This window comes from Nannobrachium achirus (assembly GCF_963921795.1).
Source record: "Nannobrachium achirus genome assembly, chromosome: 18".
NCBI lineage: Eukaryota > Metazoa > Chordata > Actinopteri > Myctophiformes > Myctophidae > Nannobrachium > Nannobrachium achirus.
The window spans coordinates 23,729,991-23,750,410 of record NC_137825.1 but is presented as its reverse complement, the minus strand read 5'-3'; the positions used below and the strand labels follow the sequence as shown (position 1 = coordinate 23,750,410).

The window sequence follows — 20,420 nt, the reverse complement described above, 5'->3', positions numbered from 1 at the left end:
ACCTGTTAACGTAGGCGCTCGTCCAGTTCCCATCGTGCGTGATCGGACACTGCTCGTGTGTTCGCATATTCCATCAGCTTCTCAAATCCGTTGAAACTTTTTCAATTGATCAATAAGTTCTCCATCTGTAAGCCGCGGAGTCCAGACAGTAAGCTGGGCCAAAATAGAGGACGGACTTCCGCTTCCGGTTCAGGGACTCCAATGTTAAAGTTGTCCGCTCAATAATGTGTCCGTGTAGAAACCGATCACGGAGCATTAGTTCCGGCCTATTTTAGTTGCGCTTCGATAAAAAAATGTTTTTTAATTAATTTTTATTACATTTATGGGTTCTACGGGCATGGCAGAGAAGGGGTACAAAGGGGTATTTTGATGGCAGAGTTTGTGTTAAGAAGTTGAGATGTGAATGGCGATATAAGGTTTCTGTCCGAGAGCAACAATTTAATACTTTGTCCACTTTGCTCCTCGCTGGCTAGACCACGTCAAATGACCGGGGCCTCTCGGCCTGTGCAGCGCAAACAAAATGAGCCTTGGGACACACTCCGGAGGGCCACCGAACACAACAGCAGCATATAAAAACCAAGGGCCATTTCGGTGTCCCCTGCAAGCAAGGTAAATGAACTTCGTAAAACTGCAAACAGGATTATAAAGTTTCAGTTGCTCTGTTGAAGTTCAGAGGCAGGAGTGCGGCCCAACAGAAGTAAGAATATGGGAGAGTGGTTCGCAAAGTCCTTGAGAGAGGACCGGTGGTCCTTGAGAGAGTTCCAAGGGGTCCCCAGCTGAATGACTGATAGTTACACAGTCTGTACCACGGGACATTCTGTCACGTCTTTGCAGTCATATTCATAATGTGTCCTAATGTAAATACCAATTTTCAAAGCATATACGGTGTAGCTTGCTGCTTAGCAGAAATGAACATTTAAATATATCTATATTTTAAATCTATTTTGAACGGAAATGACGAACAGGTGACGGCTTCCTTTCTCAGCTTTCAAGAGGTATACTTCCAGACTCTATCCAGCATTCATTGAGATTGTGGAATAGTAGTCTGGCCACCCGAAGCTACTGATACAGTAGTTATATAACTATTTACTGAGGTTAAGATTAGGAATAGGGTTAGGTTTTAGCACCATTTTAATGAGGTTTAGACTATGAATAAGGTTAGTTTAGCAAGGTTACGTTTAGGAATACCAAGCAGAGACCGTTCTACCGTTCCGCCGGAAACATGCCCAAGGCGAGTGCGAATTAGGGTCGAGCGTAGAAATGGAACCCAATGGACCAGGAGTTATGGGGTTTCGTGGGCTAATAACGCAATAACGGGGAGTGGTGCTTGAAATAAAAAAAAAGTTAAGAGAACCACTGAAATCTTTTATCGTTTGATGTTCTGAACGCCCTTCAGATAAATGCAGCAGGGTCACGACATCATCATTATTCATGACATAGAGACCTGAGAGTTTCATAACGGCCATGCATATGCAACAGACGCCCCGGGACGAGAAGGTCACATAAGACGAGACCGCTTGGCGCCCGCGGCCCCCTACATTCTGCCCAGTTGACATTCAGGTGAGGGAGGCTGTCCCGGCGTCCCTGCCCGCCAGACCGTCACCAAAACTTTCCAGATTATCCCTTTCCCCCCTTCTGGGCAGTGTAGTGCAGTGGGTTTCTAACTTGTTTTGTGCCCATGGCACACAAATGCTCAAGACAACATCACAAGGCAAACCTGTATTGATAGCAGCAATAGCCGAGCTACATGCGCACAACAATGTGAGCTTGTATATTGTATCTTTATATATATATTTTTTTTTCTTTTCTTCTTCTTTGTATTAATATATTTATTTTTACAGAACCAGAGGCCCGGCCCTGCCCGACTAATTAGCATACATTTTGGGCCCGGCCCTGGCCTGAAAACTCCGGGCCAGGTCAGGTCGGGTTGGGGCAGAACTTGAAAAGTTTACCTTCTCCTCTTGGATGCGGTCCTCTATCTGCTTGGAGGCGGCCTCGTGGGCCCTGAAGAGGCTGACGGTGCTGGTCTGCTCCGGGTCCAGGATGTTGCCGTCTTTATCTCTCACCACCAGGTCTAGATCCAGATACCTTGGAGCACAAACAAAGGCAGACCACAACGACAACAATGACTTGACTTTTGGGAGATGTCAAAAATGGAGGCATGCCATCAGAGAGACAGAGTGTTAAGTCTAGTGTGCGTGTACGTGTGTGTGTGTGTGTGCGTGTGTGTGGATGTGTTTATCCCATTCAGGCCTAGAATTATTGAATGATTTAACTATTGAAAAATAGCAGATATACAAGCTCACAGTGCGGCACCGAGTGCCGCCTTAGAAGGATTCAAAAGACACTTATAGAATCGGGTCAAAATTCAAATGTTCACGATTTTTCAAAAATAGCAGATCTACAAGCTCGCAGCGCGGCACTCGGTGCCGCGCTGTGAGCTTGTATATCTGCTATTTTTTAATAGTTAAAGCATAAAATAATAATACAACATAATGTGTACCCGTTCTGAATGGGTTAAGTGAGATGAGATTAGAAATAAAAACATAATGAAAGAGGGACACAATGACAGTGAGAGACAGAGACAGACAGACAGACAGAAAGAGAGAGAGAGAGCAGGATGGTGGCAGTGGGCATGGCAGAGCTGTGACAGTGTTGGCTCGTTTGAAGGGCAGATGTGACAGGCTGGCCTGAGGCCAGAGCACAGTTAAGGACGATGAGATGGCTGAGATGGACAGAGAGAAAGAGCAAGAGACAGACAGACAGACAAAGAAAGAGAGAAAGAGCGAGGCAGACAGACAGACAGACAGACAAAGAGAGAGAGGGAGAGAGAGAGTGAGGGTGAGAGCTGTGCATAATGCATGGCTAGCCAGGACTGTTTGGCACATGCATGCATAGTAACATCCAGAGTGTTCATCCATGGCAGATTCAGCCTTTTGGAGAGAAAAAATGTTTCCTCTCTCTCCCCACATACAGTAGCTGCACCTACTGTACACCTCTCACACACACACGCACGCACGCACGCACACCAGTGGTGTAAAGTAACTAAGTACATGTACTCAAGTACTGTACGTAAGTATAATTCTGAGGTGTTTTTACTTTTACTTACATGTTTCCAATTTTCTATACTTATACTCCACTCTCAGTAAAAATCATTTTAGTAAAAAGAATGTGTACTTTTTCCACCACTGACAGACACACACACATACTCTTGCATAGGACTGTCTGGGCAATATATCAAAGAGACTAGATAACGTCTGGAATTTTGGATATTGTAATATATTGTGATGTGATATAGCTAGTGTTGGATTTTCTTGTTTTTAATCGCTGGAGCCCAATTTGACAAAATCTACAGTACAAGCTTCTGATCTGATATTTCAGCTATTTAGGAGATGTGAAAAATGTAAAAGATTGCTAATACTGTAAGTAACGATATTACAGTACAATCGTCATATCATCACAATAAAGATATCATCTCACATCGATATCGATACCAAGGTATTAGATTTTGTACATATCGCCCAGGCCTACTCTTGCACGCATTCTGTTGCATGCTGCAAATATTCATTCAATGCCCGCTTCTCTCTAAAAAAAACTCCCCTTTCTCTCTCAGGCTGTCTCTCTCACAAAGAGTGGAATTGACAGAGACATGAACCGTGCCGCGCCGCCGAGGTTAAATCCACATATTGCATCAACCTCGCCGCCACTCCCCGGCGTGGCGCGCACGGGGGAAAAAAATGATGTTTTCTTCTTCACCTGGCCGGAGCTTCAAACAGGGTTCCCACACATCTTTACCAATTAATTTCCAAAACTTTTCCAAAGCTTTTCCAGAGTATTTAACCCGATTTCTAGGACTATATAACAATAATTCAGCTCAATAACGAGTCGCTTACTCCTATGCGCAATGCCCAAAGACAAGTAGTGTATGCCAGTGGTTCTCAACCTTTTCAGGCCGTGATCCCCAAAATAATCATATTTGAACTGGGGACCCGGCACCCTGACGAGCACTAAGAATTTTATTGTGAAAATAGCCGATTTCCAGCAGTACTGGAATTCTTTTTTTCTAATTTCAAAATATTTCCAGGAATTTCATGACCGTGGGAACCCTGTTCAAAGTTTCCCTAAAGTTTCATCTCAGTGAGCTGAGCGAAGGCTTTACATTTTCTAGCGATTTTCCACTGGGCCTCTGCAGACACAGCATCCGCTGTCATCTCATGATGGAACGCAGTGCAACGTGCCACTGCTAAATCCCTACGGTATGTCCTATGGCTAAGCGATGACCTGTCATTTTCTATTGACTGACGGCGCGCTGACCTATTCCAACAAAAGGCAGCCGTCCTGCAGGCCCGGGCATGAGAGAAGGGCGTGCTGGGATGCAAACAGTAGCGCAAAAGAGACGGGTGACGCTGAAGCTTCTTAACTCGTTCTGTGCCATATTTAAAGTGGGACCTCTCATATTGCCGGTTTGCCAACAAAGGGTTAAAAAAATAGTGAGCACGCTGGTGCACACATTAGTGCACAGATCATGCACTATGCATGTGCATGCTTTTCACAGCTTTCAAACAAAAACATCCGCTTGGAAATCCGTTCAGGCATTCAGGAGAAGGCAGCCCTTATGTTTTCTTCAAATGTAAACAAACATGGCTGCCATGTTTGAAAGATGGGGTTGGTATGGGGGTTAAACATGCAATTTCGCGATCATGGCTAGTACACTGTTGGAGGTCCAAATTATTTTTTTTCAAAAAAAAGAAAAAAAAATATTATTTTTTTAAAAAAGACGTTCAGAAGACGTCTGGCAGGGAGGTCCATAGTTAAAAAGACGTTTTTATAATAGAAAACGTCTTTTCTGGCAGGGTATGAGTTAACTACAGGGTTCCCACAAATTTTTACCAATTAATTTCCAAAACTTTTCCAGAATATTTCACCAATTTCCAGGACTATATAACAATAATTCAGCCCAATAACAGGTCGCTTACTCCTATGCGCAATGCCCAAAGACAGGTAGTGTATGCCAGTGGTTCTCAAACTTGTCAGGCCGTGGCCCCCGAAATAATCATATTTTAACTGGGGACCCCCCACCCTGACGAGCACTAAGAGTTGAGGAATTTTGTATAACACGGTTCTATTGTGAAAATAGCTGATGGCGTTGTGAGCATGTAGATCGGCTATTTTCACAATTTCTGCCTCTATTTGACAATTTGGCCCATGTTTAATTTGTCATTTCAGAGGTATTAACAAAATCAATAACCAAAGACAATGCATAGCTATTTTTTCCAGGACCTTCCAGGACCCTTGATGAATTCCAAAACTTTTCCAGTACTGGAAAAATATTTTTCTAATTTCAAAATATTTCCAGGAATTTCATGACCGTGGGAACCCTGTAACTATATTCGCACAAAATAGCAGCTCTACAAGCTCACAACACCTCAAGATGCAACACGTTGCAAGCTTATAGAGCTGCTATTTGTGCTATTCAGGAAAGGAAAGGAGAAGAAAGGTCTTATTAATGGGGGGAAATTCAGTTTTCAGCTTAATCCAGCTGATGGCTGCTCAGATGGTTCTGATGAGCGCTGGTGGAGGGCGGTGGGGGAGTTAGGGTTTAAGTGTCTTGCTCGTGGACACCTAGACACATAGCCGAGGCCGGGAATCAGACCGAGGACCTTAGGTTTCACATGTGGCCTCTCTACACATACAGCCATTTGAAAAATACTGGTAAATCGAGTGGCAAAGTGAGTTTAACGTTGTTTAATGCAATCAGATAGAACTATTCTGTTTGCATGCATGGGCTCACTGGGCTGTCAAGGCCAGAAAGTAGTTTTTGCCATTCAGTAGGCGTTCCCGCATAACTTCCTGGTATGACGACGGTGTTAAGTGCATACCCTCTATATAGGTCTTGGTATAACCACTTAAACCAGATATACATACTTGACCGGTCTGTACTTGGCCCCTCCTTTTCCCCTCTACAACAAATCTCTTTGCAGAAAACAGCCCATCTACAAGCTCACAACGCATCACATTGCAACGTGTCATGATCCTGTATAGATCTGCTGTTTTTGAGAAGAGTTGGCCTATTTTAACACTCAATCATCGCCTATTATGATGTGCCTGGAATAGGGAAGGCATACTTGTTGCCGTAGTCGATCTTGGACGTGACCCTCTGTTTGAGCTCCGTCAGCTCATCCTGTGGGAGGGTTCCGGACAGGATCTGGGAGCGCCACTCGATCAAGTCGTAGATCATGTCACGGACGGAGTTGAACATCTCACGCTTGTCCCCCTGTGGTCATCATGATACATGGACAGACGGGACATGATAAAAAAAAAAGACAGAGAGGCAGACAGGTCGGACAAGAGTTAGTGCATGGACTAAGGTTCTGTAATTGAGTAAAATCTTCGATGAGTAGACAGTAACTCAAACACGGAGAAAGAAAGACAGGAAGGAAACAGCTCAAACAACCACACACCCACACACCCACACACACACACACACACACACACACACACACACACACACACACACACACACACACACACACACACAGTGGTATAAAACATGCGCAAGCGCGATGTGATCTACCACAGTGGCTTTTATTTAGATGCGGGTGAGAGATGTGTGGTCTACACCAAGCATCCACCAACAAAGCTGTTATATGAGTGTTGCATGCAACGAGACGTATCTGCGGTTTTGCTGCATGCAACACAACATAACAGTACAGACACTATCTGGCACTGTTAAAGTGTCTGTCTGTCTGGCCTCCTTACTACATGTTTCAGACACATTTTGAACAATGACTTTTGCAAAGTATTTGACCCCATTTCCAGGCCTATAGCAATCCTATGGTGCAATAATGCGGCTCTTACTCCAGTGTGTTATCAAGACTCGAGCAAAGGTGTCCTGACGAGAGTGAAGGACAATGACCATATGTCACGAAGAAGCATGACAAAAAAGAGCAACAGCACATGCTAAATGACAATAAAACTCTATACTTAGTCACAAATCTTGATGAACGCAAATGTGTATTTTTTTTATTGGTGCCATGCATTAGCCAGACTATTAAAGGCTTTTTAATTTTTCCACAAGAGTGCCTTGGTCTCATCCCTTTTTTGGCACGCTATTTGTTCATTTAAATGGATCCCCATTAGTCGACGCCTTAACGATCAGCTGGTCTTCCTGGGTTTCAAGACATTAAAATACATTAACAAAAATATATAAAATATCACTGTGTATTACAAAGAAATACTAAAAACAACAAAAAATATATATAAATATGAAAAACACATTTGACAAAAGTTGAGTATCAAATGAAAAAAGATTTAACAGGAATAAAACCGATTTTAAAAGCAGCTCTATCAATCTGGTGTGTAAGAAAAGATGGTATTGTATATTTTGAGTGTACGGTATATGAATTCGATGTTTCATTTTAAAACAGGTATAGTATGTAATGAATCTCAATTGGAAGTCTATTTCAAAGTACAATTGACCTATGCACTGACCGATAAACCCTATAATTGTGAGTAGTAAGTGACAAGGGCTGTATACCAAGCCCTCTCCCCCTCACTACACACGAAAATAACAAGTACTACAAGTTAATCAACTGACTTGGCTAACTGGTTGCAAAATGATTCAACTAAATCAATACTGGTTGCAGACAGATACAGGTGTGTACTCACCACGTAGAGGTCTCTCCATATGGACGCCCACTCTCGTAGTGTGGTGGTGACCTCCGTGACCAGAGGAAGTTCTGTGGGAATGATCGTCTCCTTTTGCCTGGAGCAACGGCACAGACACACACACACGCATGCACACACGCACGCACGCACGCACGCGCACACACACACACACAGATTTTCAGCGTGAGAAAAAACTGACAATATTGTCAGAATCTGGACAAATTCGGACCCGGTGTGCATGTGCATTTTGTAGAATCGGCCACAGGTCTTAACGGGTTTAACTTTGGGGGCGAGGATGTTCTGAGACTAAAATTAAAGTGACACCATTTTTTATCGTTGTTGCCAGGTGGAAACCTTATATCTCCAAAACTGCTCGTCTTGTGTTGATCATTTTAAAAATGATTTAAAATAGTGAAAATATCAGATCTACAAGCACACAACAACCTAGATCTGTTATTTTCACTAGTCTTGTGCAACAGTCTTGTATGGTGAAGCAGGGCTTTACTTTACGAAAAGACGTACACATTTGAAACTTGGAGATGCGAGGTTACCACCCGACTACGATATGTTACAATATGAGCTAGTAAAGCTGGTGGACACTCACTGAACTTGGGGGGATTTGAACCTATCCATAACACCCAAGTCATTAGCATCCCTAGCAGGGTCATTATAAAGAGCTGTCAGACTGACACATCCCGGGTGAGGATGGGACAATTATAGCTCTGCTTCAGTGTTTCACCGCAGTTAAAACTACTCTTGACACCTGAACATGTGTTTCTATGAGAGTTAAAACTACTCTTGACACCTGAACATGTGCTTATGACAGTTAATCTCATGCTGTGTGATGCTACGTATTATTCACATGCTTGGCTCCTGCATTACCTTTTAAAAGAATACTGTGCTAACTATTATCAATCAAGATAATTGCTCGCTGTTTAGCAAAGGGCGGCCTTGCTAAACCCGTCTGTCCATCTTGCTGACAGTCGCAAACCTTGTATCGCATGTCCAAAAAAGGTTATACTTTTTTCAGAAATTGAAAATAATAAAGATCCTGTGATACATAAAGATCCAGTGTAGTTATTATTTCATCAGAAGCTCTTGCTAATACTTTTCACTGGTTAATTTTTCATGAAACCCACACTTAACCACTTTCACCCAGTGGTATAAAGTAACTGGCATCATTTATGAAAAAATGTAAATGAATAATGTAAGTAAGGCTCCATGAGTAAAAATGATCATTTTTTTGCCTCAGTGATTTGGGAGTAAAATTCCTTTAATATAGCGTATGTCTTTGCATCTATCCATCTACCATTTTTACTTTTAATCATTAACATTAATTGTAAATTTACATTGCACATTCTACAATAACACGATATATTATTCATCCTCAAACGAGGCCTGAATATATTTTTTACAAAAGTCGGATTCTGAATGAATTGCAATTAATCTTTAATCCTTAATTAAACAGCATGATGGCAACATCCTTTGAGAGCGAAATGATATAAAACAGTATCTGTTCTAATTTGTTTTATCCTTGAGGCTTAACAGCTGAAGTCAGTGATTTAGCGTTTGAGCTTTTATTTTGTTCTCTCCTTCGTGCTGTGCAGGCAGGCGCAACTGAAGGAGACATCAATCAAATGATGGTGGCAAGAGTCAGTGGTGTAAAGTAACCAAGTACATTTACTCAAGTGCTGTACTTTTTTAGGCACCTTTACTTTACTGGAGTATTTCAAATACTATTTCTATACTTTTACTCCACTACATCTCCCAGAGACAAATATTGTAGTTGTACTGCAATATTTACCAGTTTTACAATTATTTGAAAACTTTGGTTACTAGTTACTTTGTAGATTTTGATTTAAGCTTTGGCTATTTGAAAATAGCAGATCTACAAGCTCACACTCATGCGTTGCATCAAATATTTGTACACTTATAACTAGTGAAATGGGACATTCTGCATAACGAGTAATTTAAGTATATTTTGACTACAAGACTTTTACTTGTTGTTTCTACATTGCAGCATTGATTGCGACCGAAGGTCGCATATACTCTGAAGAACCGTGTCGCTTGAGTGACCTTCCTTCCGTATCCTCGTGACCGTCCTTCCGTATCCTCTGTGATGTCAGTGGACTTGAGTTGTGACATCACTTCCTGTACAGGGCGGCTACACGAAATGTGGATAACACTATATATGGAGATAGTCCAGTCCATCATGTCATATGGGACTACCGTCATAGAAAGTAGCCATTGTTAGGCCGGAGTCATTGGCTGTCTAAACATGGAGATGTGGATAACACTATGGAGATAGTCTAGTCCAATATGTCATATGGGACTACCGTCATAGACAGTAGCCATTGTTAATCCGGAGTCAATGGCTGACTGTCTGTACAGGAAGTGATGTCACATGACATACTTTTTATGCCCATATATGAGTCCTAACATGGAGATGTGGATAACACTATATATGGAGATAGTCTAGTCCAATATGTCATATGGAACTACCGTCATAGACAGTAGCCATTGTTAGGTCGGAGTCAATGGCTGTCTGTCTGACTGTCTGTACAGGAAGTGATGTCACATGACATACTTTTTATGCCCATATATGAGTCCTTCTGTACCACATCTCCATGTTTAGGCAAACTCCACACAGAAAGGCCCTATCGCCAACCCAACCTAGGGTGTGAGCGATAGGGCCTTTCTGTGTGGAGTTTGCATGTTCTCCCCGTGTCTCCTAGGGTTGATACCCTCACAAAAACATGAACAAACTCCCCCCAGAATGACAACAACTAGAATCGTCAGAGAAACGCTGTGGTTGGCCAGATGGTCAAGAATTGGCGCGACCTCGCCCTAAAGGACCTATACATGGAGAAATGGAGCAAACCTGTTTGGCCTAAACATGGAGATGTGGTACAGAATGACTCATATATGGGCATAAAAAGTATGTCATGTGACATCACTTCCTGTACAGACAGTCAGACAGACAGCCATTGACTCCGGCCTAACAATGGCTACTGTCTATGACGGTAGTCCCATATGACATGATGGACTGGACTATCTCCATATATAGTGTTCTCCACATCTCCATGTTTAGGCCCTATCGCTCACACCCTAGGTGGGGTTGGCGATAGGGCCTTTCTGTGTGGAGTTTGCATGTTCTCCCCGTTGTCTCCTAGGGTTGATACCCTCACAAAAACATGAACAAACTCCCCCCAGAATGATAACAACTAGAATCGTCAGAGAAACGCTGTGGTTGGCCAGATAGTCAAGAATTGGCGCGACCTGCATGTCACCCTGAGGTCGCATTCCACCCTCAGGTGTCTTACTAGTACTTTTACTTACCGTACATAAAAACATTGAGTACTTTTTCAACCACCAGGTAATAGTCGCCAAAAATAGCAGATCTACAATCAAGTACGTACATTTTGATGCCAGAACTTCTGTGCATTTTTAAAGACCCAATGAAATGACTATTTTGGGTATTTTATTTTGAAGTTTCAGTTTGAAAAGGAAGCCTGTGTGTTTCTGAATCAATCCGAGGGGACCAGCCCTTCAGGCGATGGGATTTAAAATCTGAGTAATGGGAGCCAGCAATGGGAAACAAACAGGTGAATGTAATCAAATGTTCATTTATATTCAAAAGGTCTATCTATGTCATCACTTTTTGAATTTCTGTTCACAGGAAGTAATTAAGAATGGCCTATTTAGGGACCTTTGAATATACATATATATATTTTTTTGACATCTAGTGTTAGGTATGGCCATATTATCACTACAAATATGCTCTAAAAGTATGGAAAAACATGTTTTTGATTTCACCCTGTCTTTAAAACACAGACCTTTTACTTCCAACAGAATATGTTTATATTGTGGTACTGATACTTTTACACAAGTACTGTACAATAGATCCGAGCACATAATTCATTTCAAGGCATTTAACTCAAGAAAAAGTACTGACCCATTGCCTTCCACTGAGGCCTCTTTCAGGTGAATGTAACAAGTTGGAAATATGCCCTGCAGGAAGAAAAAGAAACACAAGACAGAAAGATCATTACACTCCTGTTCTGGCTCAATAACGTCTCTTTTACCACTGTGAACCTCCTTCCACAACCTGAAACTCTACACAACCTTATTGAAGGTCTGATTGTTTTAAACATTTCCATTATACCCAGAACCACCCCTGAAGGAGGAGGGATATGTCATAAAAAAAAAGAAATTCATAGAAAAGATAAAACAGCCGATGCTGTCTAAGCTTACAAAGTGTGTCAATGTCACGCCCTGTGAGCTTGTAAATTGGCTGTTTTTTGTCCATTATTGGAAAATTTTAAAGATGGGAGTTGTGCTATACCTAGAACCACTCCTGAAGGAGGGGGTACAGTATATCGTCGTTGTCGGGTGGAAACCTTGTATCTCCAAGTTCAAATTTGTACGTTCTTTCGCAAAGTAAAGCCCTGCTTCATCATACAAGGCTGTCGCACAAAAGTAGTGAAAACAGCAGATCTACAAGCACACAACGCTTCGCGGTGCGAGGCGTTGTGTGCTTGTAGATCGGCTGTTTTCACTAGTTTATATCATTTTTAAAATTATAAATGCAAAACGAACGGTTTTGGACATACAAGGTTTTCATCGGTCATAAAAGTCATAAAAAAAGAAATTCATAGAAAAGATAAAATGGGCGATGTATAAGCTCACAAAGCGTGTCAATGTCAAGCACTGTGAGCTTGTAGATCGTCTGTTTTTGAGCGGTGGTCACACCGTCTCCTATACGTGGCCGTGTGTGTATGCGTCCGTCCGGCCGTCCGGCAGTGTATGTAGCCTCAAGCCTGCAGTACCTTTTCTGACCACACATGTTAAGGGAGGGGCGCTGTTGTTCACACACACACACACACACACACACACACACACACACACACACACACAGGGGGGAAGGGTGGGTCAGCATGTGTGGTCAAGTATTATTATTATTATTAACAAACTGAATGTTTTAGGGTCAAATAAATTAGAGTGTGTGAAGAAACTACAGCATTGTAAAGCACACTAACCCAGCTGCACCCACCCAGTAGTGCTGTTGCACAGCCTCCACGACCACCGCTCAGTTCACACGGGTGTGATTTTTGCTATTTTTGGAACATTTTAAAAGTGCGAGTTGTGCATTCCCAGAAACGATGGCATGGTCAGCAAGCCAGTTCAGTCAGATACACTCGAGAGGTTTATGCGTATGTGCAGCACTATGTGGGCGATGTACTATATGTGCGGTAATTTGGCCTATATTTGACCAGTTTTTATAGTATACAGTGGTTTGATGATTCCTTTTGATGCAGTAATGGTATTTTTATTTTATTTCTCTTTTGAGCGGTGCTCCTGCAACAGTCTTCTTGGTCCTTTTGTCCTGCGTTGAGGGACACTTAAAGGACAACTTTCATTTTGTGTTCATTTTCTTCTTTCTATCATTTTAGTGATTTTAAGTACGATTTTGTTTTGTGGCTAAATACGTATTTTTAGACAGAATAAGCCCATTCCCAAGATGCACCGCAATCTTTCATGGGCAGATATGACTAATGGGGCCTGGTGTAAATATTAACAAAGAAATTGCCGGCTTGTCTAAAAAGACATATTTAGCCGCATTACCCCAACCACTGAAATCGAAATACTAAAATCGCTAAAACAATAGAAAGCACTAAAAGTATATGAACCCTTGTTTTAAAAAAACAAAGTTGTCTTTTAATGATATTAACTCATAAATAGCACCGCTCACTTCAACCTGGGTGTGATATTTTAGTTATTAAAGGGGTCTTAAAAGTCCTTAAATTGACATTTTACTGTCATCTGGAGACCCACTAAAAAAAATCATCTTGTCCCGACCCACAATTTGAGAACCACTGTGCTGATGTGCTGACTTTGCTGAGCAGGGAGTCATTTATAGCAGAGCCTGAAGCCAAGATCAAATATATATATTCACACTTGGGATTTATATTTTATAAATAAAATGTTCTCAAGCTATTATTGGCCTCCATCTATTCGTGAGTCATCTAACTGAACTCATGGTTAGTGCCGCCTTCTTAGCACGGTCCAATTAGGTTCTGAGAACCATCATGTGAAACCAAGCCGTGGCATCTGGAGACAAATCCAGAAACTGTTAAATACTGTACAGGTTCATGTAGGGAATCAAGGCGTTTTTTAGCCATTCTTTTCACTCGAACTGAAATAAACAAAAAGCCCAGAAACGTTGTGCTCCTGATAAGGAGTAAAATAACCTTTTAGTCTGTAATGTTACTGTGCAAAGCCTCAATTTAACAGCCACTCACCTTTTTAGACTTTCTTCTCAGCCTGTGTCCCCGGTACCATCCTGGCGCAGAATAGAAATATGTCAAAAGTTAGACACCTTTTCAGACATAGTGTGCATATGCAGAATACAAACAGGCCACTCAACAACCCACGCACACAACAGCAGTCTGTTTCCTCACAAGATTATCTTAGCTTCATGAAAGGACATTACAGAGGGTGATGGATACCACATGAATGCTTCAAATATATAGGTTTAACCACTTAACCCAGTATATACTTTGCCAGGGAATAGCAAGAAGCTCACAATGTGATGCATTGTGAGCTTATTTCACTAATCACTTAGTGAACCTATAAATGCAGGCCTAAATGAAGGATATGCCAGGTTGAAAGTGGTCAAACACAGAAAATTTAATTACATGAGGTTTGTGCCAATCAGTCACTAGGACAGGGACCAGCAACATACGTTTGACTTGGACCAGTCACTAGGACAAGTCGACCTCTACCATCTAACATGATTTGAAGTGTGCGTGGATTGGGGAAAATCTCGCTCTTTCGAACGACCATCATTTCGACAGCGGAGCGTCGGGAGGGTTAGCGACTCACCCCACGGAGGTTAGGGTTAGGGTAAGGTTTAGGTTTGGGTGTCGAAAAGATGACACATATTTGGGTGTCGAAAAGATGACACGTAGAAACAGCGAATCACTCCCCGTGGATTGCATGGAGCAACATTATGGTGTAACGTAATTAAGTATAGCTGGAAACTGAGACTTTGACAAAACACAAGTGTGAGCTGGGATGACAGCGAAACAACATCCTTTACCTGCAGATTTTAACTTATGCAGACTACCTTCATTTCCTATGACGTGGACCTATACTGATGCGTTTTTCATTGATGCTTTTTGTGTTACCTCATGTGCACGTTAAGACTATAATGTATATATATATATATCTCTACCACTGCAGTGCTATACCGTCCTCATGTATAGCACCTGTTGCTATTGTTTTTAACCTGCCACTCATATGTCTAACCTCATGTACATCCCTGATACCTAAGGGGGGAGGGGGAAGTGACAAGGTCCTTGAAATGATAAAGATTGGGAATGACTGGGATAAACCATCCCTACGTTCATATGTCTCCAGAGAATCACTGGGGTGAACCATAACATACCTTCATATGTCTCCAGAGAATCACTGGGGTGAACCATCCCTACGTTCATATGTCTCCAGAGAATCACTGGGGTAAACCCTACATACCTTCATATGTCTCCAGAATGTGCACAGTGTCTCCAATCTGCAGCGACAGCTCCTCCTCCCCGCGGGCGTCGTAGTTGTAGATCGCTGGAGGGGAGAAGAGAGGAGACAATAAAAAGAGGAGGATTATTACAGGATGGTGGGCAATGCAATAAGGCAACAGGATCCCTTGTGGCGCAAATTATGGTGGCATGGCAACACATTGAGCGCACACGGTAAATGGTTAGGGTTGGGATCCAGAACCGGTGGAACCAACATTTGAGGAACCCAGAAATCGGTTCCGTTGGAACCATTTCCGGAACCGTTTTTTTACCACACTGTCAGGAATGGAACCCGTAAGGGTCCATTTGATTCCATTTGTACACTCTCAAGTGTTACAGACTTCTAGGGATCCATTTGGAACTCCCTATAAAGGAATCGCTAAAGGGAACCGTTAAAGAATCGGACTGTTAAGAGGGAATCGTTAAGGACGCGGAATCGTTAAAATCTTAAAAGATTCCAACCTTATCAGCGGTACATGATAAATGTACAGCATTTATAAGCGTCTTTCTAGTATTTCCGACCCTTCAAAGCGCCTTTCAATTCAGTTCATGTCCACCCATTCACACACACACACACACACACACACACACACACACACACACACACACACACACACACACACACACACACACACACACACACACACACACACACACACACACACACACACACACACACACACAGCAGATAAGGGTTTAGTGGATTGCGCAAGGACACCGAAACACACAGCCAGGAGGTGGAGCCGGGAATGGAAAGTGGAATCTTCAGATTCCAAGATGAGCCACAGCCACCCAACTGCCCAACTGCCGCAGGGTAGCAGTGGCACCTGCCCACGCACAGCTGACACGTTCATGGATGGGCCAAGCCACAGCGAAGGAGGGCCGCGATATGTGATAACAACATTGGAACAGCCACTTAGCGCATCAAACTGATGGGGGAGACCACCGATGTCACCATGTCAGCGGATGTCTCGCTGTTCACAGTCACAATGTCAACACAACACGGCAAAGGGACAAGCCCAGTGTCCCCTTTTGTGGGTGGTAACTAAAAGGGCTATTGGCTGTGAGAGTAGACTAGTACAGGGTTAAGGCAAATAGCCATAGCTATAGACCATAAAATAGCTGATCTACTGATCTCCTGTACAAGCTCATAACATCTTGACACAATCTGAGCTTGTGTCAAGAACCTTGGAAATATGAAACATTGGTCCGTGACCAAACACGCATTCATTTGGGCGTCCTTGACATGAAATGTTTGAGAACCACTGAATGTAGCCAATTCAAAATATTAAATTAAAAAGTTAGACTTTGTACTGCTGCTCAAGTCCGGAGCACTATCCCCACAGGAAAGGTTCAGATATTAATTCCGATGTGGCAGTTCTCCAGAACTCCTACGAGCATAATAATACCAGACCAGAGTTGGGGGGTCCGACAACAAAACCCTCCACAAGTATCAGATTCATGCGCTCTACATTTCAAGTAGCTGGCCCTGGTTGGACCTCGGCGTTGGCCATGATCATTTTTCTCTTCTACTCTGGCTATGCGAGCGCCGGCTACAGCAAATGAGTAATGGCTTCTGTGACCTCCATTTTCTCCCAGTATCTGGAGAATGCGGGCTATTCACTCCAATGTTGCCGCTTCCACTGTGTAGTGTGTACTAGAGCCATACCCATATAGCCGTTGGGCTGATGTATCGGACATCATTTGAGTTTTTGGATGACATCTCTATTGGCAATCATGGAGCCGACGACGTGTCCTGATTTTAACCACTTTCAATCTGGTATCCCCCATTTTGGGATCAATCAAGTTCTTCTTTTAAATGATCGATTCTTTTTTAATCACTTAGTTTGACTAGCTGCTGCACCCCTCGCTGGGTTAGGAGAATGCACAGTGCTTGCTTGGTGTGTGCAGGGGCGTCACAAGGGGGGGGAAAGTGAGACTGAGTTACTAGGGCCCAAGGTGGAGGGGGCCTTCATTATTTTGTGCTTTAACTATTGAAAATGTTTTGAAAAGTCGTGAAAATGTGTGCAAATCTTTGAATATATGCATTTTTAAGCAAACATTTGCAAATCAAATGTTGCTTCTGGGGGTCCCTGGAACTAAATATTTTGAGATGGGGGTCCGTGGCCAAATAGATACCATTTGGGGGTCCTTCACATGATAAAGTTCGAGGACCACTGACATAGAAACATAGGTTTCTTGCACACATTTTCATGATTTTTCAAAAATAGTAGATTGCAGCGCTGCGAGCTAGTATATCTGCTATTTTTCAATAGTTAAAGCACAAAATAATGCGTTACAATCCGTCTAAATGGGTTAAACCCCCTCCCCCTATGAAGAACATTCATGGGGGGCCCGCAGTGAATCCTTGTATCCAGGGCCCAGAATTCGGTGCCGAACCCTGGGTGTGTGTGTGTGTGTGTGTGTGTGTGTGTGTGTGTGTGTGTGTGTGTGTTCACCGGCAGCTTCGATGTATTGTCAGCGTCCCCTCTGGCGTGTCCAAGGTCAACTGGTAACGACAACAACATAACACGCGTTCCCTCATCAGCCACTTGTGAACAGCATGTTGCTGCCTAACCAGCCATGACCGAAACGTCTTTGAGAGAAATGACACCCACGTGCACGCCCGCCACACACACACACACACACACACACACACACACACACACACACACACACACACACACACACACACACACACACACACACACACACACACACACACACACACACACACACACACACACACACACACACACACACACACACACACACACACACACACCATGTAGGCCTATACTATATTATGGTCTGAGATACAGAGATGACAAGACAGCGGGAGAGGCAAGGTGACAGGTGGCCCATGGTGACATAGGTGTCAGTAGGTGGGTGTGTGTGGGTGTGGGTGTGCGCACGTGTGTGCGTGCGTGCGTGTGTGCGCGTGTGTTTAAGCGAGCGTGAGAAAACACCTGCGGGGTAGAAATTTGCCAGCTGGGTTTGCAAGTGTGTGTGCATGCACGCACTAGCACGTGTGTGTGTGTGTGTGTGTGTGTGTGTGTGTGTGTGTGTGTGTGTGTGTGTGTGTGTGTGTGTCTGCGTGTGTGTGTGTCTGCGTGTGTGTGTGTGTGTGTGTGTGTGTGTGTGTGTCTGCGTGTGTGTGTGTGTGTGTGTGTGTGTGTGTGTGTGTGTGTGTGTACGCACGGGCGAGCGAGCATGTGTGAGTGTGTGTGCCTGAGGGAGAGAATGTGGGGTGCCATCACAGAGGTTTCCACAGGTGAATGACAGTATAATTAATTTAACTCAAGGTTTACTAAAGGTAATGGAGCCATTATTAGCGTGCTATCCTCACCTGCCTTCAGTCTCACAAGGATACACAGCTCCACCCGGAAACAACCTCTATTTTTATTTTATTGTATTGTCATACAATTTTGTCTACAAGCTCAAAAGGTGTTGTGTTGAGGGCTTTTAGATTTTACATATATATACAAAACCTTGTCAAAAAGTATTCCAAAATAAAACAAAATCATCACAATACAATATTATCATTACATTATGAATAGATATTTGGACAAAATTAGTGATATTTGATTTTGTCCAAATCAGTAAATGGCAGTTGAATTTTTAATTTCCTAATATATTCCAGCTATCAGATGGCCACTATATATCCTTATTCCTTACTCACAATCCCAAACGCCCAACCGCGCTACCCGGATGTTGTGCTCACGTGATGCTCTCACGCCTGGAAAGACACTGGACAATTTCAGCAACTTCCCCTTCCCCCCCCCCCCCCCCCCGCCCGCCCGCTTCTTCACACATGTACCAACAACAGCACCACGCATCAACAGCTCTTTCAACACCACGCATCAACAGCTCTTTTCCTTGCTCCGTTCCCCTCTTTCGTGGTAAGTAACACTACACTTTTAACACAAAATATCACACTCTGCACTGTGTGTGTGTCTTACAGACCAATGCTACTAAAAACACATCCATAATACTGCAACGATCACGCCATTTATGGCCGGACCGTTGTTCTAAACACAAAACCTTACGGAAGATTTGCAGACCATACCATCGTTCTAAACACAAAAGCTTGCAGAAAATGCAACTATCTGTGCACTGTGTGTGTTTGCTTTGCAGAAACATGCTGCTGTCTGTGGCCACTGTCATTTTTCCCCAACAACTCAAGCACACGCACTGTGTGTGTGCATCACGAAGGCGCCTGAACTTCTAGTAATGTACAATTCACCTGACACAAGGCCAAGTCTCCTCACCACTCACCTCATCTCACTTCCTTTAGCTATTATTGTAACACTGTAGTTTACAAACAACATGAAGAATTGTCTTACACAGTGCGCGTGCACAAACAAACCAGAATTACAGAGAAAGCCAGAAGAAGTGAAAGCAGCGTTTATCTCTGATGCGAGTGCACTGTACACAGATAGAGAGAGAGTGAGATACAGTAAGTTATGAACTTTGGTGAAAAAACATGTGTGCAGACATGCATGTTTAGACTACCACATCGCTGTGTCAGCTGTGAGTGCAGCTGCATTTTAAAATCATAGTGCGAGGTGAAGAGCTATCACCTCAATTTTTAGGTGATAAGCTATCACCTAAAAATTAGAAAACAAGTGGAGGCCATCATAGTCACGAACTCACGGTGAAGTCCTATCACTGTGAGTCCATGCCTCTGAAACCAGGGGGAATGGGGTGATGGGGAGATGTCTGAAAGTAAAAACAGAGGAGAGATGTCTAGGTCCCGCAGACTGTACTATGATACCCCCTTTAGTATGCATAGGGCTGAAGTGGCATTTTGTAACAATGAAAATCTACAAAGTAACTACAGTATAGTAACTTTTTCAGATAATTGTACAGGAGTAAAAAAGTACAATATTTGCCTCGGAGATGTAGTGGATTAGAAGTAAAAGTATTGAAAATGGGAAACACGCCAGCACATTTCTCAAAGGTGTACGTAAGTACAGTACTTGAGTAAATGTACTTAGTAACTTTATACCATTGGTGTGTAGTGGTAGACCTGCAACAATTATTACATAATCGCCTGATGGCAATTACTTATTGCAATTGTGTATGCATTAATCGTCAGAATCGTTTCCATTCATCTGCAGGAACTAATCTCTTGAACAATGTGCATACAAATTCAAAATTAGCAGGCGATGGAAA

General features: G+C 42.9%; 1 protein-coding gene across 1 annotated transcript in view; it reads right to left on the bottom strand.

The window, feature by feature from the left end:
• dock1 (dedicator of cytokinesis 1) overlaps positions 1-20,420 on the bottom strand; it is a 433,218-nt gene that overhangs the window by 373,762 nt on the left and 39,036 nt on the right. Inside the window, exons 2-7 of the mRNA XM_080747125.1 lie at positions 15,205-15,288; positions 13,971-14,011; positions 11,624-11,679; positions 7,669-7,765; positions 6,126-6,274; positions 1,953-2,088 (exon numbers count right to left, since the gene is read on the bottom strand). Coding sequence (XP_080603251.1) covers positions 1,953-2,088; positions 6,126-6,274; positions 7,669-7,765; positions 11,624-11,679; positions 13,971-14,011; positions 15,205-15,288 — 563 coding nt within the window. The remainder of the gene's footprint in view (positions 1-1,952; positions 2,089-6,125; positions 6,275-7,668; positions 7,766-11,623; positions 11,680-13,970; positions 14,012-15,204; positions 15,289-20,420) is intronic.